The sequence below is a fragment of the Pan troglodytes genome, chromosome 17 (assembly GCF_028858775.2).
Source record: "Pan troglodytes isolate AG18354 chromosome 17, NHGRI_mPanTro3-v2.0_pri, whole genome shotgun sequence".
Classification (NCBI taxonomy): domain Eukaryota; kingdom Metazoa; phylum Chordata; class Mammalia; order Primates; family Hominidae; genus Pan; species Pan troglodytes.
The window spans coordinates 69,745,643-69,769,487 of record NC_072415.2 but is presented as its reverse complement, the minus strand read 5'-3'; the positions used below and the strand labels follow the sequence as shown (position 1 = coordinate 69,769,487).

Genomic DNA, 23,845 nt, shown 5'->3' with positions numbered 1-23,845 from the left:
ATCCGGTGGCAAGGAAGAGCAATAACAAGTGAATGGGAACTCACTAAAGCCCCGGCCTGGGGAAAGAAAGGATTAAGCAACTGCGATTTGGAACCAGGAGAGAAAACACTCCCATTGAGAGGTGGATAGACATCTGTGTAGCCTGGGACTTCTGAGGCTTGGCTCTATTGACATCTTGAGCCAGCCAGTTCCTTGTTGTGTCACCGTGGGGGGAGGGGCCACCCTGTGCACTGTAGGATGTTCATTATCTTCCAGGCCTCTACCCACTGGATGCCAGCGAGTAAAGTCACTACCCCCACCCCCAGTCGTCATAACTAAAAATCTCTCCGGACATTGCCAAATCTCCACTGGGTACCAAGATTGCCCCTCAGTTGAGAACCAATGATTCAGAGGAAGAAATAGGATTGGGGAAGGAGTAGGGATACACTTTAAGGAAGAGCAGTGTAGCTAACAGAAAATAGCAGAGAATAGATCATAAAGCCAGAGGAAAGAGAAAGCTGGTAGGTAAAAGTCTCACCATAGAAGGAGTGACAGCAAAAATGATTGATGGAAGAGGGAACAGAAAGGAAGACAAGCAAAAAGCAGAAAGTAGAGAAAAAGACCTGAAAGGAAGTCTGGGACGACTGTCCAGGGAGTGACGCCAGCCTGAGAGGGAATCGACCTCAAAGCAGGTCAATCTGAGGGTTTAATGACAGGTAACTGACACACAGGGTCAGGGCCCATTAGGCCCATTAGCCTTCTATCAGGACGTAAAGATGTGAGAGCCAGATACATGTCAAATTGCATATACACACATCACTTCCAGGTTTATTATAATAATACTCCAGATAAATGTTGGAACTGAAAGAAGCTTCGATAAGTCTCAACTCGCTTTCTAATTATCATGACGCTCATCAGAGGTTTCAAACCAAATAAACATCACTGAAAGATAGGTTCAGGTTTAAACATCACTAATCAAGCAGAAAGATGGTCAACAATTACCCTGATCTACCACAAACAAAAAGGGATGCAAAACAATTAAGTGAAACTAAACCAAGTCAGCTCATTTTATCTGGCGTTCCTTTGGGATCCTGCATTGCTGGTAAAGATTAGGACCAAAGAATGCAAAACCATGCTGATCTTAAACCATTCACTGCAGACAAGTCAACAACCTCCAAGAGTTGTGTTTGTGTGTTGTTGGGATGTGTGAGGGGAGGAACAGAGAGATCAATGCAAAGCTCTTCCAACCATCTGGAGCAAAACCTGGTTGCAACTGCTTGCCCTTTTCTATTCACAATTAGAAGTGGGTTCCACAGGACTATGCTGTACTCTGAAGTTTTTAAAACATTTTGCCTAGGTATTTCCTTGTGGTGATTGCAGAAATGCTCTCTGTGAGTAGTCTTCATAATCTCCTAGTTTTGTGAGAGTTCTAGGTCTGATAAAAACCTGTTTCTGGGCCGGAGATAGAACTGGAAGGACAGTTTGCAAAAGTGCCAGAACTCCACAAGTTGTGAAACCTCATCTCATTCTTCTCATGCCAGCATTCCCATGTAAATCAGTGATTGTTTGCCTCTAGGAAGACAGGTCCAATGGATATAGCTCAGCTTTGCTGCAGAGAGCTCTGGGGCTAATATACAGAGGTGGGAACTTATGGGGCCAGCTGGTTAACAGAACTGCAGAAAGAAGATTGTGCCTGAGCACTAACTCAGGCAATGTCAGGGTTACTGGTTATGGTGGTGGACCATGGGCCTTCCCTGGTTTGCATTATGTCCCTGGGCAAACATACTGGATGCAGTCTATCTCTTAGGCAAAAACTACCTAGCTGCTTACTTCTCCAAAGGACAGTTTAGTGTAGTGATGACAGCGTGAGCTCTGGCGCCGAAACTGCCCTTATAACTGTACCTTAGGGATCTAATAAAATCACTGCCTCAGTTTCCATATCTTTATTTTTATTTGCCTTTTCTTGAGATGGAGTCTTGCTCTGTTGCCCAGGCTGGAGTGCAGTGGTGTGATCTTGGCTCACTGCAACCTCTGCCTCCCGGGTTCAAGCAATTCTCCTGTTTCAGCCTCCTAAGTAGCTGAGACTACAGGCATGCCCACCACACCCAACTAGTTTTTGTATTTTTAGTAGAGATGGGGTTTCACCACATTGGCCAGGCTGGTCTCGAACTCCTGACCTCAAGTGATCTGTTCAGCCTCGGCCTCCCAAAGTGCTGGGATTACAGGTGTGAGCCACTGCGCCCCACCAGTTTCCACATCTTTAAAATGCAGACAATAATAGAATCAGTGACAGAAGATTTTGATAAGGCTTAAATGTGATAATACCTGAATAGTGCTTAGAATAATGTCTACATGTACCAAATGGTCAATAAATATTTGTTATTCTTTATTTGTTGTTCCAAATTCTTAGAAAATTATCATCATCCATTAAAAGCTTATAGGAATATAGCTTTCTTGGCATTATTTCATGAACAGGCCTCTATTATTTTTGTTGTTTGTTTTGTTAATTGTTCTGTTGCTCAGGCTGGAGTGCAGTGGCATGATCATGACTCACTGCAGCCTCAGATTCTCAGGCTCAAGCGATCTTCCCACCTCAGCCTCCTGAACAGATGGAACTACAGGTGTGCACTACCACACCCAGCTAATATTATTATTATTGTAGAAACAGATTCTATGTTGCTCAGGCTGGTCTTGAACTTCTGGGCTCATGCAATCCTCCTGCCTCATCCTCCCAAAGTATTGGGATTACAGGTGTGAGTAACTGTGCCCACTGCCTCAGAAAATAGAGCCACAGGCCTCTATTTTCTTTCTTTCTTTCTTTTTTTTTTTTTTTTTTTGGAGACGGAGTTTGACTCTGTCATCCAGGCTGGAATGCATCTGCATGATCTTGGCTCACTGCAACCTCTGCCTCCCGGGTTCAAGCAATTCTCCTGCCTCAGCCTCCCGAGTAGCTGGGACTACAGGTGCACGCCGCCATGCCCGGCTAATTTTTTGTATTTTATTAGAGACAGGGTTTCACCATGTTGCCCAGGCTGGTCTTGAACTCCTGAGCTCAGGCAATCTGCCTGCCTCAGCCTCCCAAAGTGCTAGGATTACAGGCGTGAGCCACTGTGCCTGGCCCACAGGCCTCTATTTTCATTAAGAAATGCATTCCACATTCTATTAGAATCTTTAACGACTTAAAAAAAAAACTAATAACTTTTAAAACCTGAACTCTGAGATTTTTCTACACGGTATGGACTGCTGTTTCCTTTAAACACAGCTGCCCTTCAAGGAGATTGTGGACTCCTTAGGCTGGGGCCCCTTACACTGTTGCAAACTTTCCCGATGTCACCCAGTAAGAAAAGCTCAACAGAACATGATGTCACCAGTGGATAGATTTGAAGAGAGTTATTTTTGCCTCTCTAGAATTGATCAGGCTAGGCGCCGTGGTTCACGTGTGTAATCCTAGCACTTTGGGAAGCTGAGGTAGGAGGATCGCTTGATCTCAGGAGTTGGAGGCTGTAGTGAGCTATGATTGCACCACTGCACTCCAGCCTGGGTAACAGAGCCAGATCTTGTCTCTAAAATAAATAAATGAAAAATAGAATTGATCACAGCTGGGTTTTAACTAGGTAGCCTCTCAAACATTTAAACAATGAGGTAAAAGTAGGACAGACAGTAATCAGAAGCACAGCTCTTCTCTAAAGGAAGTATATGCATTCTATTTTCTAGCAACCATTATTGGGTGATTTGATTTAGAGACTCGGTCACCCCCTAATGTCTGATTTAAGCACAATGTTAATGACACCAATGTCAATTCTGCTATTTATTTTAGGCTGTTCTATGACATGGTGTCCTATCCTTAGCTATCAATTTCACAAAGTTATCTTTCATGGAAAGCAAATAAGATGAGACAGGGTGGATGGTCCAGCAGAACTACATCCCAATTATTGAAGAGAAAAACTAAAATAATCTTAGGTATCATTTATTACCTCTGATGTGATGGGCTTGTTATAGATCCTATTTACTCTTTTCATCAGTTCTATGAGATGGATATTGTCATTCTGTTTTATTTGTGGATAAACTGAGTCCCAGGAAGATGAAGCAAATGTTTCAGGGTCATAGTGGTATTAGGTGGTAGAACTGAATTTCAAACCAAAGTAAAACTTACTTTTAAGTCTAGTTTTTTCCCAACTCCCAGTGCTATTTCTCTAAGTCCAGTTTTTAAAAGAGGAAAGTAAGGTCAACCTCATATCCAGAGGAAAAAAAAAAGTTTTAAATTAGCATCCTCTGCTGGCATGGGTAGTAGAATTATTTTTATTCCACCATAAAAGATATCTTGGCTCAAATCAAAACACTTTCCAAGTCAGCATTATTACCTGTCAAATTGGCTTGATACCATATTACTGAGTGAATATCTCCCAGTTCTTAATAAACATTAAGTAACTCTTACCCTTGCCGAGTTAAGGGAGATAAACAGGGTTTGCTCTTCAAAAATAAAACGAGATGTTGCTAGCATTGGAATGACAGACACTCAAAGGAGTCAGCTCATAAGTCCTCGGGAGATTCAAATCCATTTTCTAGAACAGGGACTTCACAGCATGAGCCAGTGGCCCCACATCTGCTGCAGGCCCCTTCTCCTTCCTTTGTTCATGCTCATGGGGACAAGAGATGGGTCAGAGCAGCTGCAGCTCCTGCCATCTCTATTTGTTGCAAAGGGAGCTGCAGAATTGAGTGGTGTTAGAACACACTTCTCCACCCCAAATCCCAGGTTTGATCCTATAGCTCTTGATTGGTCAAGGAGACTGCCAACTCATATTGCCTCAACAGATACTGATTTGGGGGAAAACCTAGACTGGGCCCCTGTGTGTTACAACTTTCCAGACCAAATAAGACATCCAAATCACATGGATAATTTTTCTTGATATTTTTGGAGATAATCATGTAGCTAGAAGGTTCTCTTTTTTCTATTTGTACATTTTTGAGTGGCCTACCCAAGTATAAAGCTAACTAATCTATGAAAATGGCTTTTATTTCAAAATTGGGCAAAAATGGTGTGATTCTGTCATGGACACAGGAATCAGACATTTCTTCCTGCCTTGGGAGAAAATTCCAGAGATCAACAGCTTCAATCAACTTTCAGAATTTGTGCAAGTTAAAACTAAGACAGGCTTAGTGAAAAGGTAATATACACACCCAAAAACCAGGGCTTTAACATCCATTTACTGTTTTAAAAACTTTTTTTTTTATTCTTCTTGCCTCAAACAGTCCCCCACAATGGTTTGGAGACTGGCACACTTTCACACCTTCCAAGATGTAACCCTAATTCTCTAAGCAGACCTGGCTATATACGTCAATCAAAACTGAAACTGAAGGAAAGGTATCAGGGCAATTGTTTATTTTAGGGATATCTTATCGTATGCCTATCACTCACAGTACAATATGAACTTTACCCACACTTGTTGAGCTTTGTTTCACCTTACCTTACAGTTAGGTGACTGTTGCTATATTTCAGGGAGACCGGGGGAATAATCTGTCATTTTTTTCAAGCAATTTATAGGCTTTTCTTTTATGGTTACCTTGAATCTCATGACTGATCATGTAATTATCCTGAGTTGACTTCTGAGAATTTGAGAACCGACTTGTGATCTGCTTGAAACGTGGCCCAGGACTTTCTGCTTATACAGCCCTGCCAATTAACATAACATCAGCTTTATTTTACTATTTGATCCTGATTTTTCCTTTGCCTTAAGTTCTTTGTCTAATTTTGCCCTATACTACATACACTTTGTGTACATATGTACACACACACACACATACACAATAGTTTATTTTTTGTCAGCCACCACAAATCCTTTTTATAGGAAAATCTTTAAATGGTGAAATGAATTGTCCCAGTTGGTGGTGGTCTGTTCTTTATATTCTGATTTTCTCCAAATAAGATGTTGGAGTCCCTTAAAACTGAGAAGAGACAATTGATTTTATTTAGAAGCATATTCTCTGCCCTGTGGCCTGGTGTTTACTTTTCTTTTTTCCTTTCACTTTACTTTTGTACGCAGCCATCTCTCTATTCTCCAGCCAGTCACCCCACCCCCAGGCAACATGCAGCAGTACTACTTAACAATACCTGGTCTACCAGGGATTCTAACCTATAACATAGTATGCACTAGAAAGCCCCAGACACAGCCCCACATCCCCAGGACACAGTAAATTGTATAACTATCTGCTCTCTGGTTTGTTTCAGGGAAACTGACAGATCTTTATGAAAAACTTTGCAGAGAGTGGTATGCTGAAAAGAAATAATCACATAATCACACACGGCCTCCCCCAAGGAGCATTTAGGGCCCTATCATTAATCTTTGTAACACTCCTATGAAAGAGGTGGATGGCAAGTTCTCTCAGGCCAGTGTTTCATAGGTGAGGGGACAGGGCAGGCCTGGGCTTGCACATGGTCTAGAAGGGAGGAAAGAAAACTCAGCACCCTTGAGGCTCCCACCAGTCAGCCCCAGCACTGACATCTCCCATGCAGCCCGCAGCCTGGGCAATGCAGATTTTGTCTTTTACAGGAGTATTTAGCTTTTTGAGGGCAGGTATCCATATATGGCCATCCATAGCTCTTTCCGGCTTGGCAGTGCTCCCCGGACCAGCAACTCCTCACTGCACCCCATGCTGTCAGTAGCTGGCAGTAGGTTGAAATTACAGGCCTCTAGGCAAAGGTTTTTCAGAAGGTTTCAGCTCCAGATCACCTCTTACAGAAATGTATGAAATGCTCTGACCACCCACCATTGGGATTTCCTCCCTGTGCAAACCTGAGCTGTTTGCTGGGCCCCAGCAACTTCTCTAACCCCTTATTCTCATAGGCACTCAGCACCAGGAGCTGAAAATAAAAAGGCGGCAAAGTCGGCTCTGATGCCAATCTTCTGCCACACAGCTGTGTATAATGGTTTTGCTGTTATCATTTTGCAGCCTGAATCACTTTCCCTGAAATGCTGCAGGTCTGCACTTGTGGCCTAGTAACTATTTAATGAAACTGATAATTAATCTCCTATACCACGCTCTGTTACTTGTAGAACTAACGTCCACAATGCAACAGTAGAAGAATAAAATGAGTAAAGATGAGAAAAAAGACAGCAAGTTGTCAAGATACAGTAATTGGTAAGGAATTAAAAATAGAACCTCCTACCAGATTACAAGATGGCCTCTCCCTTCCGAGATGGATATCAAACACTTTTTTGTCACAATCTGAAGAGATACAATTATCATAAGCCCCAGAAGGGGTTTCTTCCTCATGTGCTTAGTGAGATCTGTCTTTAGGAACCCAAACAACTGTTATAAAGTGGATTCCTATATATCTAGGAAGTGAAAAGCTAGAAGGCTAGAAGGCAAAAACTTAAAGTTCTGTGCAATACAATAATTACGTTACAAGTAATAATGTTTACAGGACACTCAACATATGCCAGGCATGATAAACAAAATGCTATAGAAGCATTGCTTCATTTAATACTCATAAAAATTGATGAGAGATATTTCCCCATTTTACAGATGAGGAAACAGAGTGTCAGAAGTAAATTGCTTCAGATCACTCCTCCAGGAAACCAAACAGCCTGAGTTTGAATCCAGTTTTTTCTGACCTCATGGTTTTTTTTTCTGACCTCATGATGATCACTCTCCAGTTTTGCAACATCCTGAAATGTCTTCTGAATTATCAAATAAAAATTAACTCATTTGTGTTAAGTAGCAGTGTCATATTTTAATATCAAGTGGGTGGTCTTCCGAATATGTAAGTTTTGTAAAATAAGCCAACAAAAAACACACCTCACGGAACTAAGAAATCAGATGCTCAGATTGAAGGGATATTGTGGGAACCAAATAAAATCTTGAATATGAAAAATCTTAGGAAAAGACATAGCATTCTACGGAAGAATGACAATGTCATTGCTATCAAAAATATCAGTGTGGGCTGGCTGCTATGGCTCACGCCTGTAACCCCAGCACTTTGGGAGGCCGAGTTGGGCAGATCACTTGAGGCCAGGAGTTTAAGACCAGCCTGGCCAACATGGTGAAACTCTGTCTCTACTAAAAATACAAAAATTAGCCGGGTGTGGAAGCATGCGTCTGTAATCCCTGCTACTTGGGGTGCTGAGGCAGAAGAATCTCTTGAACCCGGCAGGCGGAGGTTGCAGTGAGCCAAGATCGAGACACTGCACTCCAGCCTGGGCGACAGAGTGAGACTCCGTCTCAACAAAAAAAAAAAAAAAAAAAAAAAAAAAAGTCAATGTGTATGTGATATGTGTGGTAATTCTCAGTTGACCAGCATATTCTGTATATCAAAATATGTGCTTACCTAACCAATTTACACACCGGTCACTTGTGAACAAGCCACCTTTTTACCTCGTTGTCCTGTGAGATGCAGAACCACGCATATTTTAGAGCTTAGGCATTAGAACTTTTCCTTTTTCAACGTATTTCTGGGCCACATCCACGTCCCCAGTTTCTCTGGAAAAGGCTGAGAAAACTCCTAAAGCGCAACAAAGTGTTAAGTTGCTGACACACGAATTACAATTAGGGTCACCGTCAAGGGAGCCGATTTACGGCCCCCCTCCTCCGTTTTCTTGTTACCTATAAACGCGGCTGCATACACTAGCAGGTAGCAGCACCTGTAATTAATTTGCCCCCACGTGTCTCATTTGATGGGGGGGGGGCGTTTCCAGCTCTGATGTGCGCGGCGTGGAAACAGTATTAAAGCCGCTCAGGACAAGGAGATGTAAGGCTCCCAGAAAGACCTCCTTACTTGTTCCGAACTCGAGTTATGAAGAAGACAGCGCATGGTTTATTGACCAATGAAACAACCAGAGAACTTTCTTCTAAAGGTTTTAAGGAAGAGTGATTACACTATATAAATAGCGCTATTTCAGGTTTGAACAATTTGAGAGGCCCGTTGTAGCCTTTCAACTCCTCCTTCCTCACATAATCTAAGAGAAAAGAAGACTAAGATAGTTGCAAATCTCAGGGTAGGTCCTCACGGAGGAAAGACGAACACTGGCCTGACCCTGGGCTTTAGAAACCCATGGACAACAGGAAGGAAGCTTATTAACCCCTCTCTTCCCCCTCCCTCTTCTCCCCGGTGGAGAATCAGCTCCTCCTCCTCCCGGTCGTGCGACCCTGGTGCAAAATGCAAACAACCGCCGCTTTCCCCACCCTGTGCGGTTCTCCCAGAGGAGGGAGAGGGAAGAGGCGAGGGCGCAGCCCCAAGCCGAGTCCAGCAAGTCTGTCAATCGGACGTGAACGTCCCGACGAGACAACTTGAACCTCAGGGCCCTCGCGCCAGCCGGACACCGCAGGTACCCCCTTTACCTGCTTCTCTGCTGGGTTTGCATCCGATACCCCAACTCCTAGCCTCATTTTCCCCCCAGCCCCATAATATTCCGGACCCCTGCTCCCCGTGCAGGTGGTGCAAACGCCCCTGCTCTCCGGCGCCCCCTGCCGGGAAGAGGGAAGGCGGCGGCGGCCGCGGAGGAGCAGGACGCTTGGTCCGGACGGAGCTCGGCGCTGGGAAGAAGCCGGGAGCTTCCCTGATGGTGCCGCCGCCTCCGAGCCGGGGAGGAGCTGCCAGGGGCCAGCTGGGCAGGAGCCTGGGTCCGCTGCTGCTGCTCCTGGCGTTGGGACACACGTGGACCTACAGAGAGGAGCCGGAGGACGGCGACAGGTAAGCGCTGCAAGCCCCAGCGGAGGGCGAGCTCCTGCTTGATGCGCGCCCGGCTCGCGGGGTGCGGGCGGTCCTCCCCGGCGCCCACTCCCACAGCGATCCGCACGCCCTCACTTCTCCGGGGATAAGGAGAGTGCTCAGCTGTCCTGGGCGACACTTCCCTCCGCTCCCGGGTATCAGCCTTTGCGCCCTGCCATCCGTGGGTCGCGTCAGGGATACCCTTCGCCCCGCGTTCCTGCCTCCCCCCGGGTGCCACACTGGCTGGCACAGCTCGTGAACCCCGCTTCCTTTCTCCTGGAGCTGGTTCGCTTCGTCGTGACCCTCGCGTGGCTCGTCCCTGTGGCCGGAGTCTGCCCCGCGTACGCGTTTGGGGACCAGCCCCTGCCCAGCGCGCCGGGACGCGGAGCCTGGCGATCCCCACGCGCCAGGGATTCCCCAGCGCGCTCTGCCCGCCTCCGCTCTCCCGCTGAGAATCGAACATTTCCTCTGCACTTTTTCATAGAGAAATCTGCTCAGAGAGCAAAATCGCGACGACTAAATACCCGTGTCTGAAGTCTTCAGGCGAGCTCACCACATGCTACAGGTAAGCCTGGGGGCTCTGCGGGCTGTTCGCCACTGCGCACCGGGGCTGGCTGGGGAGGCGGCGCTGTAAAGGAGGGGTTTGGAGACGCGCTTGGGACCAGAGCAGCGTTTACGCTGGAACCTGCTGGGTGCGTGCCGCGCGGTGCGAATCTTTGAGGGTTGGTTGGATCGGAGTCAGAGCAACACTGAGCAACTGACTTTGCGTCTAGGGTGTGTGCCCTGAGATCCTGAGGATGGTTGCCGCTCCCTGAAATACTTGCGTGGTGAAAGTCGGAGAAGAGGTTTCAAGTCTGTGAAGGAGATTGGATTGGATTTTGGGTGTAAACAGTGGGGCATAGCAAACACGGGTTGCTGCTTTCGTATTTGTGTTTTGTTTTGAAAGTACAGCGTCAACAAGGCAATTCTTGGCACTTGTCTGTCTTCTGACCTTCTATTGGGGCAGAGTGTGGCTGTCACGGCCTCTGGACAAAAAAGTAGGGGGAGGATTGTGATTGGTTGTGTTGAGTGAAAACAAAAAGATTGTTGGGGCAGAGGAAAAAAATCTTTCTAAAAATGTGGGCCCCAGATTCACCTGGGTATTTGTTAAATGAGTGGCCCGGGTGCTTGTTAAAACTAAGCGTGGATGGGGCTAGGGAATCGGTAGTTATAAAATGTTCCCCAGGTGGTTCTTGTCTCTGAAAGGAGAGAACCACTGTTCTGCTTGCAGCCTTTTGGAGATGAGGGTTGATTTAGGTTTTTCACCATTGAATTCTTGGTTCTGTTCCAGTGCTCTCACTGGATAGGGGAACATGCACCCATGAACGTTTATTGGATATCTGCTTTTTAGAGGCGCTGTACAAGGTAATGTGATCATATGCCCACACCTGACTGTCTCTGGAGACTCACATGTTCTGTTCGGGTTGCCAGGATAAATACTGAGTAGTACAAGGTAACGCAGCAGTCCCTAGAAACGAACTTGAAAGAAAACAATGTTTTATTCCTCATAAGGTTGTAGCCTGTGAATCAATCATAGCGTTTCTTGCAGGTGAGAGCATTTCATATACCCAAAGGTTCAGACCAAGTGGTTCCACGGCTGTCAGTTTATGGGTGCAAAAGCACCATCAGTTATATCGCCTACTTCTGCTCTTAAATCTGTTGTTGGCAGTGAAGGGACAACAATCACTTAGGCAAATCAAGTCACTCCTTGGGCTTAGGAAAGGCTCCTTTCTCTTGGCCTGTGCGGGGGGTGAACGCTGAACAAAATGAGAGAGGTAGTAGAGGAGAAAGGAGTATGTTCAATTGGCAGGTTAAGACTTCAAGAGGCTAACTGGGTGAGCAAGGTCACCGAGCTGGTGAAGTGACCTGGTGGTGCTGGCAGCAGGATTGCTTGCCTGGTTCCAGGCGTGTCTTTCATCCACACGACCACAGTGTTTCTTAGGACACATTGTTTTCCTATCAGCACAGTATAAAGCCTTGAATTTAACATGGGAAATGTCTCTGAGATGGTTTGCTCATTTTTTCAGTCCCTGAAGGTCGGACTTCACATAAATCAGTGACAGTTACAGAATGCATGTTAGATTTTCAGAAACCATTTGGTGCCTGATTGTTTGTTAATGCCATTACTGTCGTCTTTTCCAGACTTCTTAAAGCAGTGTGGTGTTTCTTTTATACTCTTTGAACAGGAGACACTAGCAGCACCTTGGCATGTGTTTTCACTGATAGCTACTCAAATTGCTATGAGATCTCACAAAAATGATATTTTATATCAAGGAGAATAAAGAACTTTGTTTAAAGGAATGGGAAACGATGCTTTCAGCTTGAAAGTGGTGTTGATCCTTGTGTATATGAAAAGATCTTAGATTTTGTTTTTAGATCTATTTTCTCTATGGAAGTCAAGAGTTCTCTGTATTCCGTTGGTCTTATCCTGTTTCTATAAGCTGCTCATCTTGAATCCCAAGAATAAAGGATATTATTTTCCTTAGTTTGTGACTTGATTGTCCTAGCCCTTTATACCCTCACTACCTCAAGTATCATCTGGAAACCAGCCGCACAGCATGATTTTGGGAGCTTGTTGGAATTCTGGGCCTCTGCCCCCAGATTTCTTAAATCAGAATCTGTCTTAATAAGAGATGCATAAAATCTTGAAGCACTGCTGTAAGAAACCAGTGTCCTCATCCCCAGGACACATGCAGACCTATTTAGACAGATCCTTAAAGGAGCATGGAGGCCTTTGCAGTTGACCAAACAGTTAGCTCTCCTACCTCATTAAACTAAAGGTTAAACTAAAGTGAGATAAAGAACCAGCATTCCAGGAAGCCAGTCTTTAAAGGTTACTTTGAATTGAGCTGTAAGTAATGCAGCATTACTGATGATGGAATGTTCTTTGACTGTATAGAATTCTCTTTACCAGGTGGCTTTTGGTGAATGGTTTTCAGCACAAGTGAAGGAACTCTGGAAGCCACTTCTGAACTTGAAGTGTGTTTAAAAATGACTTTAAAAAAGTTACTAGGCCGGGCGCGGTGGCTCATGCCTGTAATCCCAGCACTTTGGGAGGCGGAGGTGGGTGGATCATGAGGTCAAGAGATCGAGACCATTCTGGCCAACATGATAAAACCCCGTCTCTACTAAAAATACAAAAATTAGCGTGGTGTGGTGGCACATGCCTGTAGTACCATCTACTTGGGAAGCTGAGGCAGGAGAATAGTTTGAAACCAGGAGGCAGAGGTTGCAGCAAGCTGAGATCTCGCCACTGCATTCCAGTCTAGTGACAGAGCAAGACTCTGTCTCAAAAAAAAAAAAAAGGCTCTCCTTAAACAAGAAATATGCTCGTGTGTAGGAAACACTAATAAAACAGTTTTCACTGAGGCTGTGGAATAAACATCCTAATCAACCCTTGACTTCTTAATTAAGACTCTATTGTGCATTTATTACGAGCTCAGAAAAGTCCTAGAAAATGTTTGAGTATAAAACGATAAAATACAGTCTCTGGTCTCAGTTTGCAGACTTGATTTTATATCCAGGACTTTGAAACTGTGAGCAATAAGCAATGGTATATGATTGAGTTCAAAGTCATGTAGTTCATATGCTGTATTAGTGATGGGGAAGAGAGACAAGCAGCTAGAAATGGCTTTTGGGCAAAAGAAGATTTAACCATGTTCTTCAAAATGGTTCTTTTTTTCCCCCTTTTTTAAAGTGTGCACTTTTTGTCAACTGGTCTCAAGTCGGTGTACAGTTAAGCCCTGGCTGCCTCCACCCACTCTCAGGGAGACCAAAAGCCTTCACACATCTCAAGTTGGGGGACAATAAAGGGGGACCACGAAAGCTGGTCACAAATGAAACAAAGTTTTAAAGAGAAGATTTAAAAAATTTTGCATTACATAATTTACATGAAAGCAATGCTATCACCTCCCTTGTGTGGACTCCGGAGAGGACTGAGCCATTCTTCTTAGAAGTAGGGTGGCGTTTAGGAGGGCAAGGGACTTCCTGCAACAATGCATCTCGCAATATTTGGAATGATTATTTAAAAAAAAGAACAATGTACAAAGTCCTTGGCCACATTGTAGAGCTTTGGGGTATGCTCGCTCCAACTGACTGCCATCACCTTCACCACAGAAAACAAGATGACATAGGTTTGGCTTTGTGTTTTGTGTGTGTGTGTGTGTGTGTGTGCGTGCGTGTGTGTGTTTTGGCTTGACAAAGTGGTTCTTTTAACTGTGTGTTAAATGCTTTTTAAAAACTCGCTGTGATTTTTGGCTTTGGGGTTCATGGAACTCCACGTGGAGGCTAAGTGGTAGGGATGCCCCAGGTGCCTCTCTGCCCTGCCGGTATTCATCTGTCCAGCCAGTGCTGTCTCATGAGGCAGTGTTCTTGCTTAGGGCAGCTCAGTGTTCCCATGGGAAATAGTGACATGGGGGATGTAAAACACCCACTTTTCTTTGAGGTAATGCAACTGTGTTGCCAAGTCTTGTGAGAATGTGAAAATTAATGTGATATTTCTGCAAATGTGTTTACTTGGAGTGCTTTGAAGAGCAAGGTCCTTTTAATTAGAATAGTACTACCAGATTGATAGCATTGGGCTCTAGGTAAGGACACATTTGAGGAAAGACTGTATAATGCACTTCTCTGGCAAGTCACCAAGTTCCCATGGGGGGGAGTGGGCTTCGATAATGTCAAAACACATAAAATAATATAAACTCTTTGCTCCAGTGTGAATCCCAGCTCTACTACTTGGTGGTTTTGTGACCTTGAGCAGTTTTAATATCTGTGCTTTAATTTTCTCATCTGTAAAATGAGCATCCAATTGGTACTTAAACTATAGGGCTGCTGTGAGGATTGTGCCTTAATACATGTAAAATGCTTTGAAAATTTCACGACACATAGGAAGTGCTATGTTAGTAATACCTCCCATCATCATCACTACATCTTGCCAAGTCTGCATGTTGAATGTTTTAGATGCTCAATGGAAGTTTGTTGAATTTTGTGAGTCGTATGAACTTCATCTTTTTGAAAGAGCAATTTGAGACCACAGCCAGAAACATGACTCGTTTGCAGATGCTATTTTCAAATGTAGGAGAGTCCAGAAACCTAGTGCCCTGGGGAAATTAGGGTATCTTTGTTTCCTGCTACCTCCCTGACTAACAAGCTACTCTACTCATGACCATAAGAGCCAGTGGAAGGCATAGCCTGAACTAGAACTTGAGGTTACGCCACTTTCATCCCTTCCCCAGGATTATGAAGGGTCTTACTGGCAGAAGGAAGACTAGAAATCAGATCCTCAGCCCCAGGCCCATTCTGATTTCTCTCTCCTCTGCTTGTTTCCCTGTCCTGTGGCTGGCATAGCTGAGGCCAGGTACTGAGGGCAGCTCTGTGAAGACTTGGCTCATTCAGGGCATGTAGTTCAGGGAGGAAACAAAATGAAAGTTGCGAAGAACTCTAGCTGGGCGCGGTGGCTCACGCCTGTAATCCCAGCACTTTGGGAGGCCAAGGCGGGCGGATCACGAGGTCAGGAGTTTGAGACCAGCCTGGCCAACATGGTGAAACCCCGTCTCTACTAAAAGTACAAAAATTAGCTGGGCATGGTGGCACACGCCTATAGTCTCAGCTACTCAGGAGGCTGAGGCAGGAGAATCACTTGAACCTGGGAGGCGGAGGTTGTGGTGAGCCAAGATCACGCCACTGCACTCCAGCCTGGGCAACACAGCAAGACTCCATCTAACAAAAACAAACAAACAAACAAAAAAACTTGTGAAGAAGAGAGCAGGGGCTAGTTGGAGGTGGTTTTGTGCAGAATGACCTGAATGACACACCTTGCATGCTGAAGGCAGCTTCTCCTCTCCTGTGTTAGGCCATCTCTAGCATGAGCTGTCAACCCTCTGAGAGCATGAGCCATCTGTCCTCATTCATGACTATATCCTCAGAGGCTAGCTCCATGCCTGGACAGAGAGGTTGTTCTATACATATTTGCTGAATGACAGAATGACTATGTTAAAAGTAAACAATAAGATTTAACTGAAATCTGTTAGGTCTTCAGGAACTTCTCTTGCTATCCAAATGTGCTTTATTTAAAGTCTGAGCTAGGAAGACTCTTCTAAAAACCAGAGATTAACTGGACCTCTGAGAAGCTGCCATTATTTTCATTGGTTCCAAGTTAGATCTGCTTAACTTTAATTGCTAATGTGTAACAGGTGCTAGATTCTGGCAGCTATAGCTAACTCCTTGAACTTGCCATCTTAAATAACACCTGAAGAGGACATGTGGGTTCCTGCCCGTGTGTTTAATTGTGCCACAGACACTGGCTTTGGAGTAGAGGATCAAGGTTTTAAAGGGGGTCCCCCACCTTCCCACAAGAACAGGTGTTCGAGGGAGGGAAGGTTCTGTATCACTTCTCACTCACTCTCAGGGAAACAATACAGAGTAATTGGAAACAATTTTAACTCAGTAACCACAAAAGGCTGCTCTTTCACTGGTGTGTCCTTTGAGATCAGATCCAGTTGCTACTCTGGTTGCTGCCCAACTTCCTATGGTTAACTTCATCCTTTGTAAGTGAAGCTGGGGTGGGTGCACCCGGAAAAGCCAAATGCCTCTTTCTTGATTCTAGAGATTCTATCTTCTCAGGAGAAGGCTTGCATTTCAATCAGCAGCTTTCCCAAACCCTGTTGTTCTCCTGCTCAGCAGGACCGGAGCTCCTTTTGTGAGTTTAGAGGGTCTGCTGGCATTTGAGGCATTGTTGAGTATCTAGAGAACAAAGATCACATTCTGTTTTAGATTACTTTTTCATCCCGCAAATAAAAGCAATAAACAGCTATAACATCTGCAGTTCCTCTTCTGCCAAGTGAGGTCCTTTTTTTCTGCGAAGCTATTGACTCATTTTAAATAGTGTTTTAATTAGCTATTGACTAATTTTAATCTTATGAACAAGCTTCATTTACTTAGTCAACGAATACTTGTTGGGTGCTTACAATCTGCCAGGCACCGTTCTAGACATTTAGAATATATCTGAAAATTGGACAAACCCCCAACAACAACAAAAATCCTCTGTCCTCAAGGAATTTTAATTCCCTTTATCTTTCAGTAAAGGAATTTTGACCCAAAGATTTCCTTTGGGACCTTTTTAAGATACTTGTTTTGGACATACATTTGATTAATGTCACACTTTGGAGGTTAAGATCTTAATTTCCGGATGCCCAGCTGTGTCCTTTCAGCAACAGAAATCCCACAGCTTCAAGCAGAGTCAGGAAAACCCAGGGATGGTGGTTAACAGAAGGTTTTCTGCAGAGGCGCTAGGAAGAACTTAGCATGTACCGCAAGTTTCTTCCAAGAATTATTGCAATGTGAAAGCATTACAAAGAGGAGGTGTTATTTTGTCATGTGACCTGTGATGTGGATAGCAGCATCAGAGTTGCCCCACTAGGGACAAATACCCCAAGCCCAGTTCACCTAGGCCAGCCTCATGTTTTCCGACAGTGACTGTAAGCAGAGTTTTAAAGAAGGCATGCCCCTCCAACATTGCTTGACTCTCCACATAATGCATTATAGATCTGTCATCATATAAGTATGTGACACTTCTTGAACAGTTAGTTTCCAGCTTGAAACACCTGTAGAGAATGGGGTGGTAGTGATGCCTACACACTTAATCCTCATTAAGCAAAATGTCGCATCTTTCTAGCTTTAAGGTATGATCCATGTGTGCCAAGAGCCAATGTGAAAGCTTGGATGAATATGTTGCCACCTTATTGGTTGTGGTAGAACTAGTTCATCTTACCATGCCCTTGAGGACTTCAGAAACTGGGACCACATCCATTCTAGACCTTTCCTTCTTGGCCACTCCTGTGGGATATTCTATTTGCCTCATCTGGAGTGAAGCTTCTCATCCTTGGTCCTCTGGGAATGACAGGGACAGATGTCAGCCCCGTGGGCTGTCCCACAGGAGGCTATGTAAACAGAACTGGCGGGAGATACAGGGGGGCTCTCAACAGGCAGCGTCTAATCCTGGGAGTTTGGTAGAGAGCAGGGATTGGCAAACTACGGTCCATGGCTTGTTCTTCTACTACTAATAGTTTGAGTAGTTTTTGTTTTGAAAGCATTGCAAAAGAACACACAGAATCCCAATTTGGCCCCCAAAGTCCCAGATATTTACTGCCTAGCCCCTTACAAAAGAAAACTTGACTCCTGTAGATCCACTTTAATACAAACACCAGGAGTGGGGCTTTCCATCTATAACACCTCATCCACATGTCTGAATTCTCAAGGTGACCTTGGGACGGTCACTTACTCATCTTCATCTTTGGGTCACTTACCTGTGTATCACCTTATTTATATTACAGTGTTTGGATTTCTTGGCCAAGCATCTTTAGTTGTCACTTGGTTTTCTGATCTCCAGGAATCATAGTTTTTGTTGAGCTGGAACTTCTTTCAAGTCATCATTCCTAAGTGATACTCGAAATGAGCATAATCTGCCAGTTTCTAAGAAGCTGACTTTATTGCAAGGAGTTGATTGAGCACTCACTTCCTGCTGCCTTTCTACGGCTTTCCATGACAAGCCTTCCTGTGCCAATAGAATAACCCTTGAGTGTTACCTTGGTTTGCTACCTTTCCTCATTGATTTGCATATCAATTATCACATGCTTTGTAGGCTGAAAGCCACCTCTCCATACATTTCAACATGTTAGGGTTTGTTTTTTGTTTTTGTTTTTTGAGACATGGTCTCACTCTGTCGCCTAGACTGCAGTACAGTGGTGCAATCATATCTCACTGCAGCCTCAATCTCCCAGGCTGAAGCTATCCTCCTGCTTCATCCTCCTGAGTAGCTGGGACTACAGGAGCCCACCACCGTGCCTGACTAATTTAATTTTTTGTAGAGATGGATTCTTGCTACGTTGTCCAGGCTGGTCTTGAACTCCTCAGCCTCCTAAAGTGTTGGGATTATAGGCATAAGCCACCACACCCAGCCGAAATGTTAGTTTTGAATTAGTATAGTAGAAAAATTTTTACATTCAAAGATCAAATGATAGCATATATTTGGAGGAATACCCATCGAGGGAAAAAAAGCCATTTTCATTGAAGGTATTCTGAATCAGTTATAACTTTATATTTTTCCATGTATGGCTAAAAATGTATTATACCACTATACAGGTACCCTATGCAGAATATATCAGTGATTAAACTTAAGAATTTCTTTTTTTTCAAATGGAATCTCTGTTGCCCAAGCTGGAGGGCAGTGGTGCAATCTCAGCTCACTGCAACCTCCAACTCTGGGGTTCAAGGGATTCTCCTGCCTCAGCCTCTAGAGTAGCTGGGACTATAAGCGTGTGCCACCACGCCCAGCTAATTTTTTTTGTATTTTTTAGTAGAGATGGGGTTTCACCATGTTGGCCAGGCTGGTCTTGAACTCCTCAGGTGATCCACCCATCTCGGCCTCCCAAAGTACTGGGATTACAGGTGTGAGCCACTTGAACCCAGCCTAAACTTAGGAATTTTTGAACTTCCTTTTAACACCAGCTGTTTTGTTCCACAAAGCTCATGGAGACTCCTAAATAGTGATGGCTTTAACAATGACTGTGGAAAACAGTAGTGGAGAAGGAGAGAACAGTCTAAAAGAAATATTCTGAAGCGAGAGAAACAAAGTCTGATAATGGTATTTTGGCAAAGGAAGGGAAAAGTTAGGAAACTGGAATTCATCATTTGATGTAATAGGAAGGTAAAGGAATGATGTGGTGTAGAGAAAAAAACACAGGCACAGATCTGTTCAGAAATAGGATCCTACGGAGATGAAGTTGTGAAAAAATTTAACGTTATGTGGACGTTCATGACCTTTAACATATCCATTTTAACTTAAGTAGGCTAAACTTAGAAAGGTGCATAGATAGACAAATGTAAGCTTTGTAACCCTCTGCTTTTGTCTAGCGCTATTTCCTCAAAGATTGGAGGGCATCTGTAAGCCAGCACAGACCACGCTGGGGCTTTTTCTGTGACTGTGACCTCTTAGCTTTCATTTGGATTACTCTTGATAATGTGTCCTTGCTTCATTTTGGAATTTTCCCACAAAGAAATGGCTCACTTTTTTTGTGGTGTGAAATTGCATGGTAGAGCAGGGGTGCCTTCCTGGGAACCCACTTATACCACAGACTTGTTGAACCAACTGCAGGTTGTATGAGAGCAGACGATAATGCCCTTTAGAGGCAAGGTTGCCCCCAAACAAAAATGCACTGGAGTGTAGTTCTGGCCAAATCTGAATGATCAGAAAAACTTAGAATGTAATATCAACAGGCTTTTATCTCTGAGAAAGTTTGAAGGGTTTTAAAAATTCTGTAAAATTGGTTTTGGTATTGTTGGTTTTCTGCAGATCACACTGGCCTAGTTGGGTGGACATAGGGAGGGAGATACTGTATATGACTGGCAACAACTTATATCTGAAACACAGCTGACAAAGGAGGAAGTGGGGAAGGAAAGGGATGATGATAAAGGGAGCTTTGAATCCAAAATGGATATTACAAAGAAAACATCACAAAAAATAGGTATCACAAAAGGCTTTGAGGTGAGGAACCAAAGATGGATATACAAAAGCATCAAGTACTGTCTGATGAGTGCCTAAGATTGCCCTGTGTGTGAGGACTCACTGTCAGAAGCTGTTCTAGCTTGTCTTTATACTGTGCAAGCTCTTACATAGTGTCAAGGTCACACGCAGGTGCATGGCAGGGCTGGGCTTCAAAGCCAGGCAGTCTGACTCTGGAGCCTGTGTTCTTCTCAACCACTGGGCTTTTGACGGCCTGACAATTGTGGTTACCTTGCTTTTCTGCCAACTGCAAATTAAAAAGAGGCACTTAAAGGAAGGGAGGACTGCTGGAAACAGTGACATTCATCCCAGTGGTTAAAAACAAAAGTTGGACAAGTCATCAAAAGTAGTCACAAAAATCATTCCCATTGACCCCAAAAACCCAGCACACACTGATGCCACTTAATAAAGGGGACACATGGTCATACATAGCTTGCTTTCCATGGATATCACTGTCCACAATGTCCTGAGTTATCCAATGAAATGAAATTCTGTTCATCATTGAAAAATAATGGAGATTAAGCTTTATCTAAAATAACAGGGATTAAGCTTTACTATGATGTTACATGTAACTTTCATTTCTGCAGAGCCTCTCTCCAGCATGGTGCCAAATTTGGGGAGATTAGAACCTATTCTGTTCATAGCAAGACATCACTGTTAAAAATGCAGGTGCCCAGGCTTCATCCCAGACCTACCCAATCACAATTTGCATTCTGACAAGGTCACTAGGTGCTTCCTATGCACATCAAGTGTTGAGAAGCACGGTCCTAATCGTCACTATATCACTATAACAACAGAATGTTCTGTTGTTTACTTCTTCCTGGCAAGGTGCTAGGCAGTGATTCTCAGCCTTGACTGTGCATAGAAATCATCCGAGGAGCTTTTTAAAATTCCCAGCATTCAGGCTGCTCCACATACCTTGGCTTGCCACCTTTCACACCAAAGTCATGCCAGAAACTCTGGAGGAGGGTGCCAGGCACCAGGAATTTCTAAAGCTCCTCATGTGATTCCAGTATGCTGAAAACCTCTGACTTAAACTTGAGGAGGAAGCATAAGGTTGTGAGCAGCCTGGTTCTTTGTCAGAAGCTGGGTAAATGGTCTTTGTTTATTCCATGGCCACTAAGCCAGGGTCTCTTGTGTCCTTTGCAATTGCTGCAGGTCCAGGTCCCTCAGTGGTCCCTTGGTGACCGTCACTGTGCCTGGTGTCTCCAATCTTTCATTTGTTAGACCCTTTCCATTCTGTGTGGGGTGGTTTGAGGGTGTCAGGGAAGTGATGGAGGGACTAATAGGAGAATGGATCAAGGATAGGACACTCCTCATGAGTTCTTGGTTTCTTAAGCTGAGCCATTCCAAATCTCAGGGTGCAAATTCCATCACTCTTTATTTTGTATTGTAGGCTCTCAGCTTGGTGTCTAAAGCTACTCAATGACCTTTGGTGCATTAAAAAAAATATATTTTGCTTTGTTGCTGCACTGCATGAATCTTCTCCCAAGATATAAACATGGCTCAGTATATTATAAATGAAAGCTTTTCAGTGTCAAGCTGTGTTTTTCTTTCCTTGTGAGTATCAAACACATTTTTTTTTTACATGGTATGATTGGACATCTATATGCTGTCCAAGATTCTCCTCCTATCCCATCTGTACGCCTTTACTCTCCAGTCCTCCTGATAACTGAAAGAATTTCTCAACCCCTCACCCTCCACCCCAGAAAACAAAAGGCTTCTTACGGGCTTGAGTTAACTGTATGCATCACAACATAATGCTTTCTGTGGTTTGACCAGATAGTTATAACTCAAGCTCTGTATTTACTACATGACCTTAAACCAGGCAGTCTCCAAATATGTCTGTCTATAATGCATAGTTTGTACATGTAATTGTCTTTTTGAGTGTTACAACAGCAATTATGCTGACTAAATCATAGAAATGGAAATGATTCTAAAGCAAGAAATAAAAGGAAATGCAACTGCATTTTGTGTATAGAGGTACCCCGAGGCTCTTAATGAAGAATCTCTGAATTTGAGGCTGGCAAAACACAAAGTGGTTCATAAGTGACCTGAGCTTAATACATTTCAGAGCTTGCTAGTTTGAGCGTGGCAACCTATTACTGAGGATATTATAGTAATGGATAATTTTTTTTTTGAGACAGAGTCCCACTCTATCACCCAGGCTGGAGTGCTGTGGCATGATCTTAGCTCACTGCAACCTCTGCCTCCCAGGTTCAAGCGATTCTTGTGCCTCAGCCTTCTGAGTAGCTGGCATTACAGGTGCTTGCCACCACGCCAGGCTAATTTTTGTATTTTTTGTAGAGACAGGGTTTCGCCATGTTGGCCAGGCTGGTCTTGAACTCCTGGCCTCAGGTGATCTGCTTGCCTTGGCCTCCCAAAGTGTAGGAAAGGAGATTTAATGAGAAGGCATGAGAGGATCTGAGTGGACTCCTGACAATTACTCAGCATCTCCACCACCCCCACTGCTTTGTGAGTCCATTTCCAGAAACCCTCAGTGTTTCAGAAGCCTATTTTCAGGCCATAAAATATAGGTAAATTATAATCAGCAGAGACCACATTAAGGTCAATGAAAAAGGGTGCTCTAGGCTGAAGACAACTGGCCCTGGGAGTTCTGGTGGTCCAGCTGCTACCCTGCTGTCCTAGGGAAGGAGGGGTTTGAGGTCTTGGCATAGCTGGGGCCATGTCTTGGTGGTCACTGATGTAGGTGGTGAGGTGGGAGCTCATGTGTACTGACTGGGATGCTCCAGCAGGGACACCCCAGCTTGCAGCCCTTGGCCATCTGGCTTTGTTTACTCAGGCAGCATCTCCAGGTCCTGCCTCTTCAGTGAATCCTTCCTTGGCTTTCTTTCTTTCCTTTCTTTTTCCTTTCTTTCCTCTCTTTTTTTGAGATGGAATCTCACTCTGTCGCCCAGGCTGGAGTACAGTGATGCAATCTTGGCTCACAGCAATCTCCACCTCCTGGGTTCAAGCAATTCTCCTGCCTCAGCCTCCTGAGTAGCTGGGATTACAGGCGTGCGCCACCACTCCTGGCTAATTTTTTTGTATTTTTAGTGGAAATGCAGTTTTGCCATGTTGGCCAGGCTGGTCTCAAACTCCTGACCTCAGGTGATCCGCCTGCCTCAGCCTCCCACAGTGCTGGGATTACAGGCATGAGCCACCCCACCTGGCCAACTGTCTTTTTAAAAAAGGAAAACTTGCCACTGTTCAGCCTTTTAAATGTATGACTTGTGTGATCTTAGGAGTTGTGTTCATTTGCTAGCACAGATTGACCCACTATTGGATTTTCCTAACACGTTTGACACATGCTCCTGTGTGTGTCATTGAGGTGATGTCTGCGTTTGTCTTGTGAAGCTCAGAGCACTAGGAGCATATCAAAATCCTTATGCCTTGAACAGGTGAGAGTTTCACTCACACTCTTTAGGGTTCTAATATTCAGGGGTTTGGATCCCAAAAGAAACTGCCTTCATGATGAGGGGAAAGCACTTTTATTCTTCGAGGAAAGTATATGAAAATATATATCACTTTTTCTACCATCCCAGCTGACCTACCCAAGGGAATGG

The 23,845-nt window shown here is 44.3% G+C and overlaps 1 protein-coding gene across 4 annotated transcripts in view; it reads left to right on the top strand.

Moving 5' to 3' along the window:
- The first annotated feature begins 8,889 nt into the window (after positions 1–8,889).
- The window catches only part of CCBE1 (collagen and calcium binding EGF domains 1), a 297,400-nt gene continuing 282,444 nt past the window's right edge, over positions 8,890–23,845 (top strand). For 2 of the 4 annotated variants that reach the window (XR_001711375.4, XR_001711376.4), the window contains exons 1-2: positions 8,951–9,667; positions 10,170–10,250. Coding sequence is in view for 2 of the 4 variants with exons in the window: in XM_016933814.4 (XP_016789303.1) it covers positions 9,537–9,667; positions 10,170–10,250 (212 nt within the window). In the remaining 2 variants the exon portion in view is untranslated. Of the gene's footprint in view, positions 9,668–10,169; positions 10,251–23,845 lie in introns of all 4 variants that reach the window. The other 2 variants (XM_016933815.4, XM_016933814.4) reach the window with 2 other exon arrangements.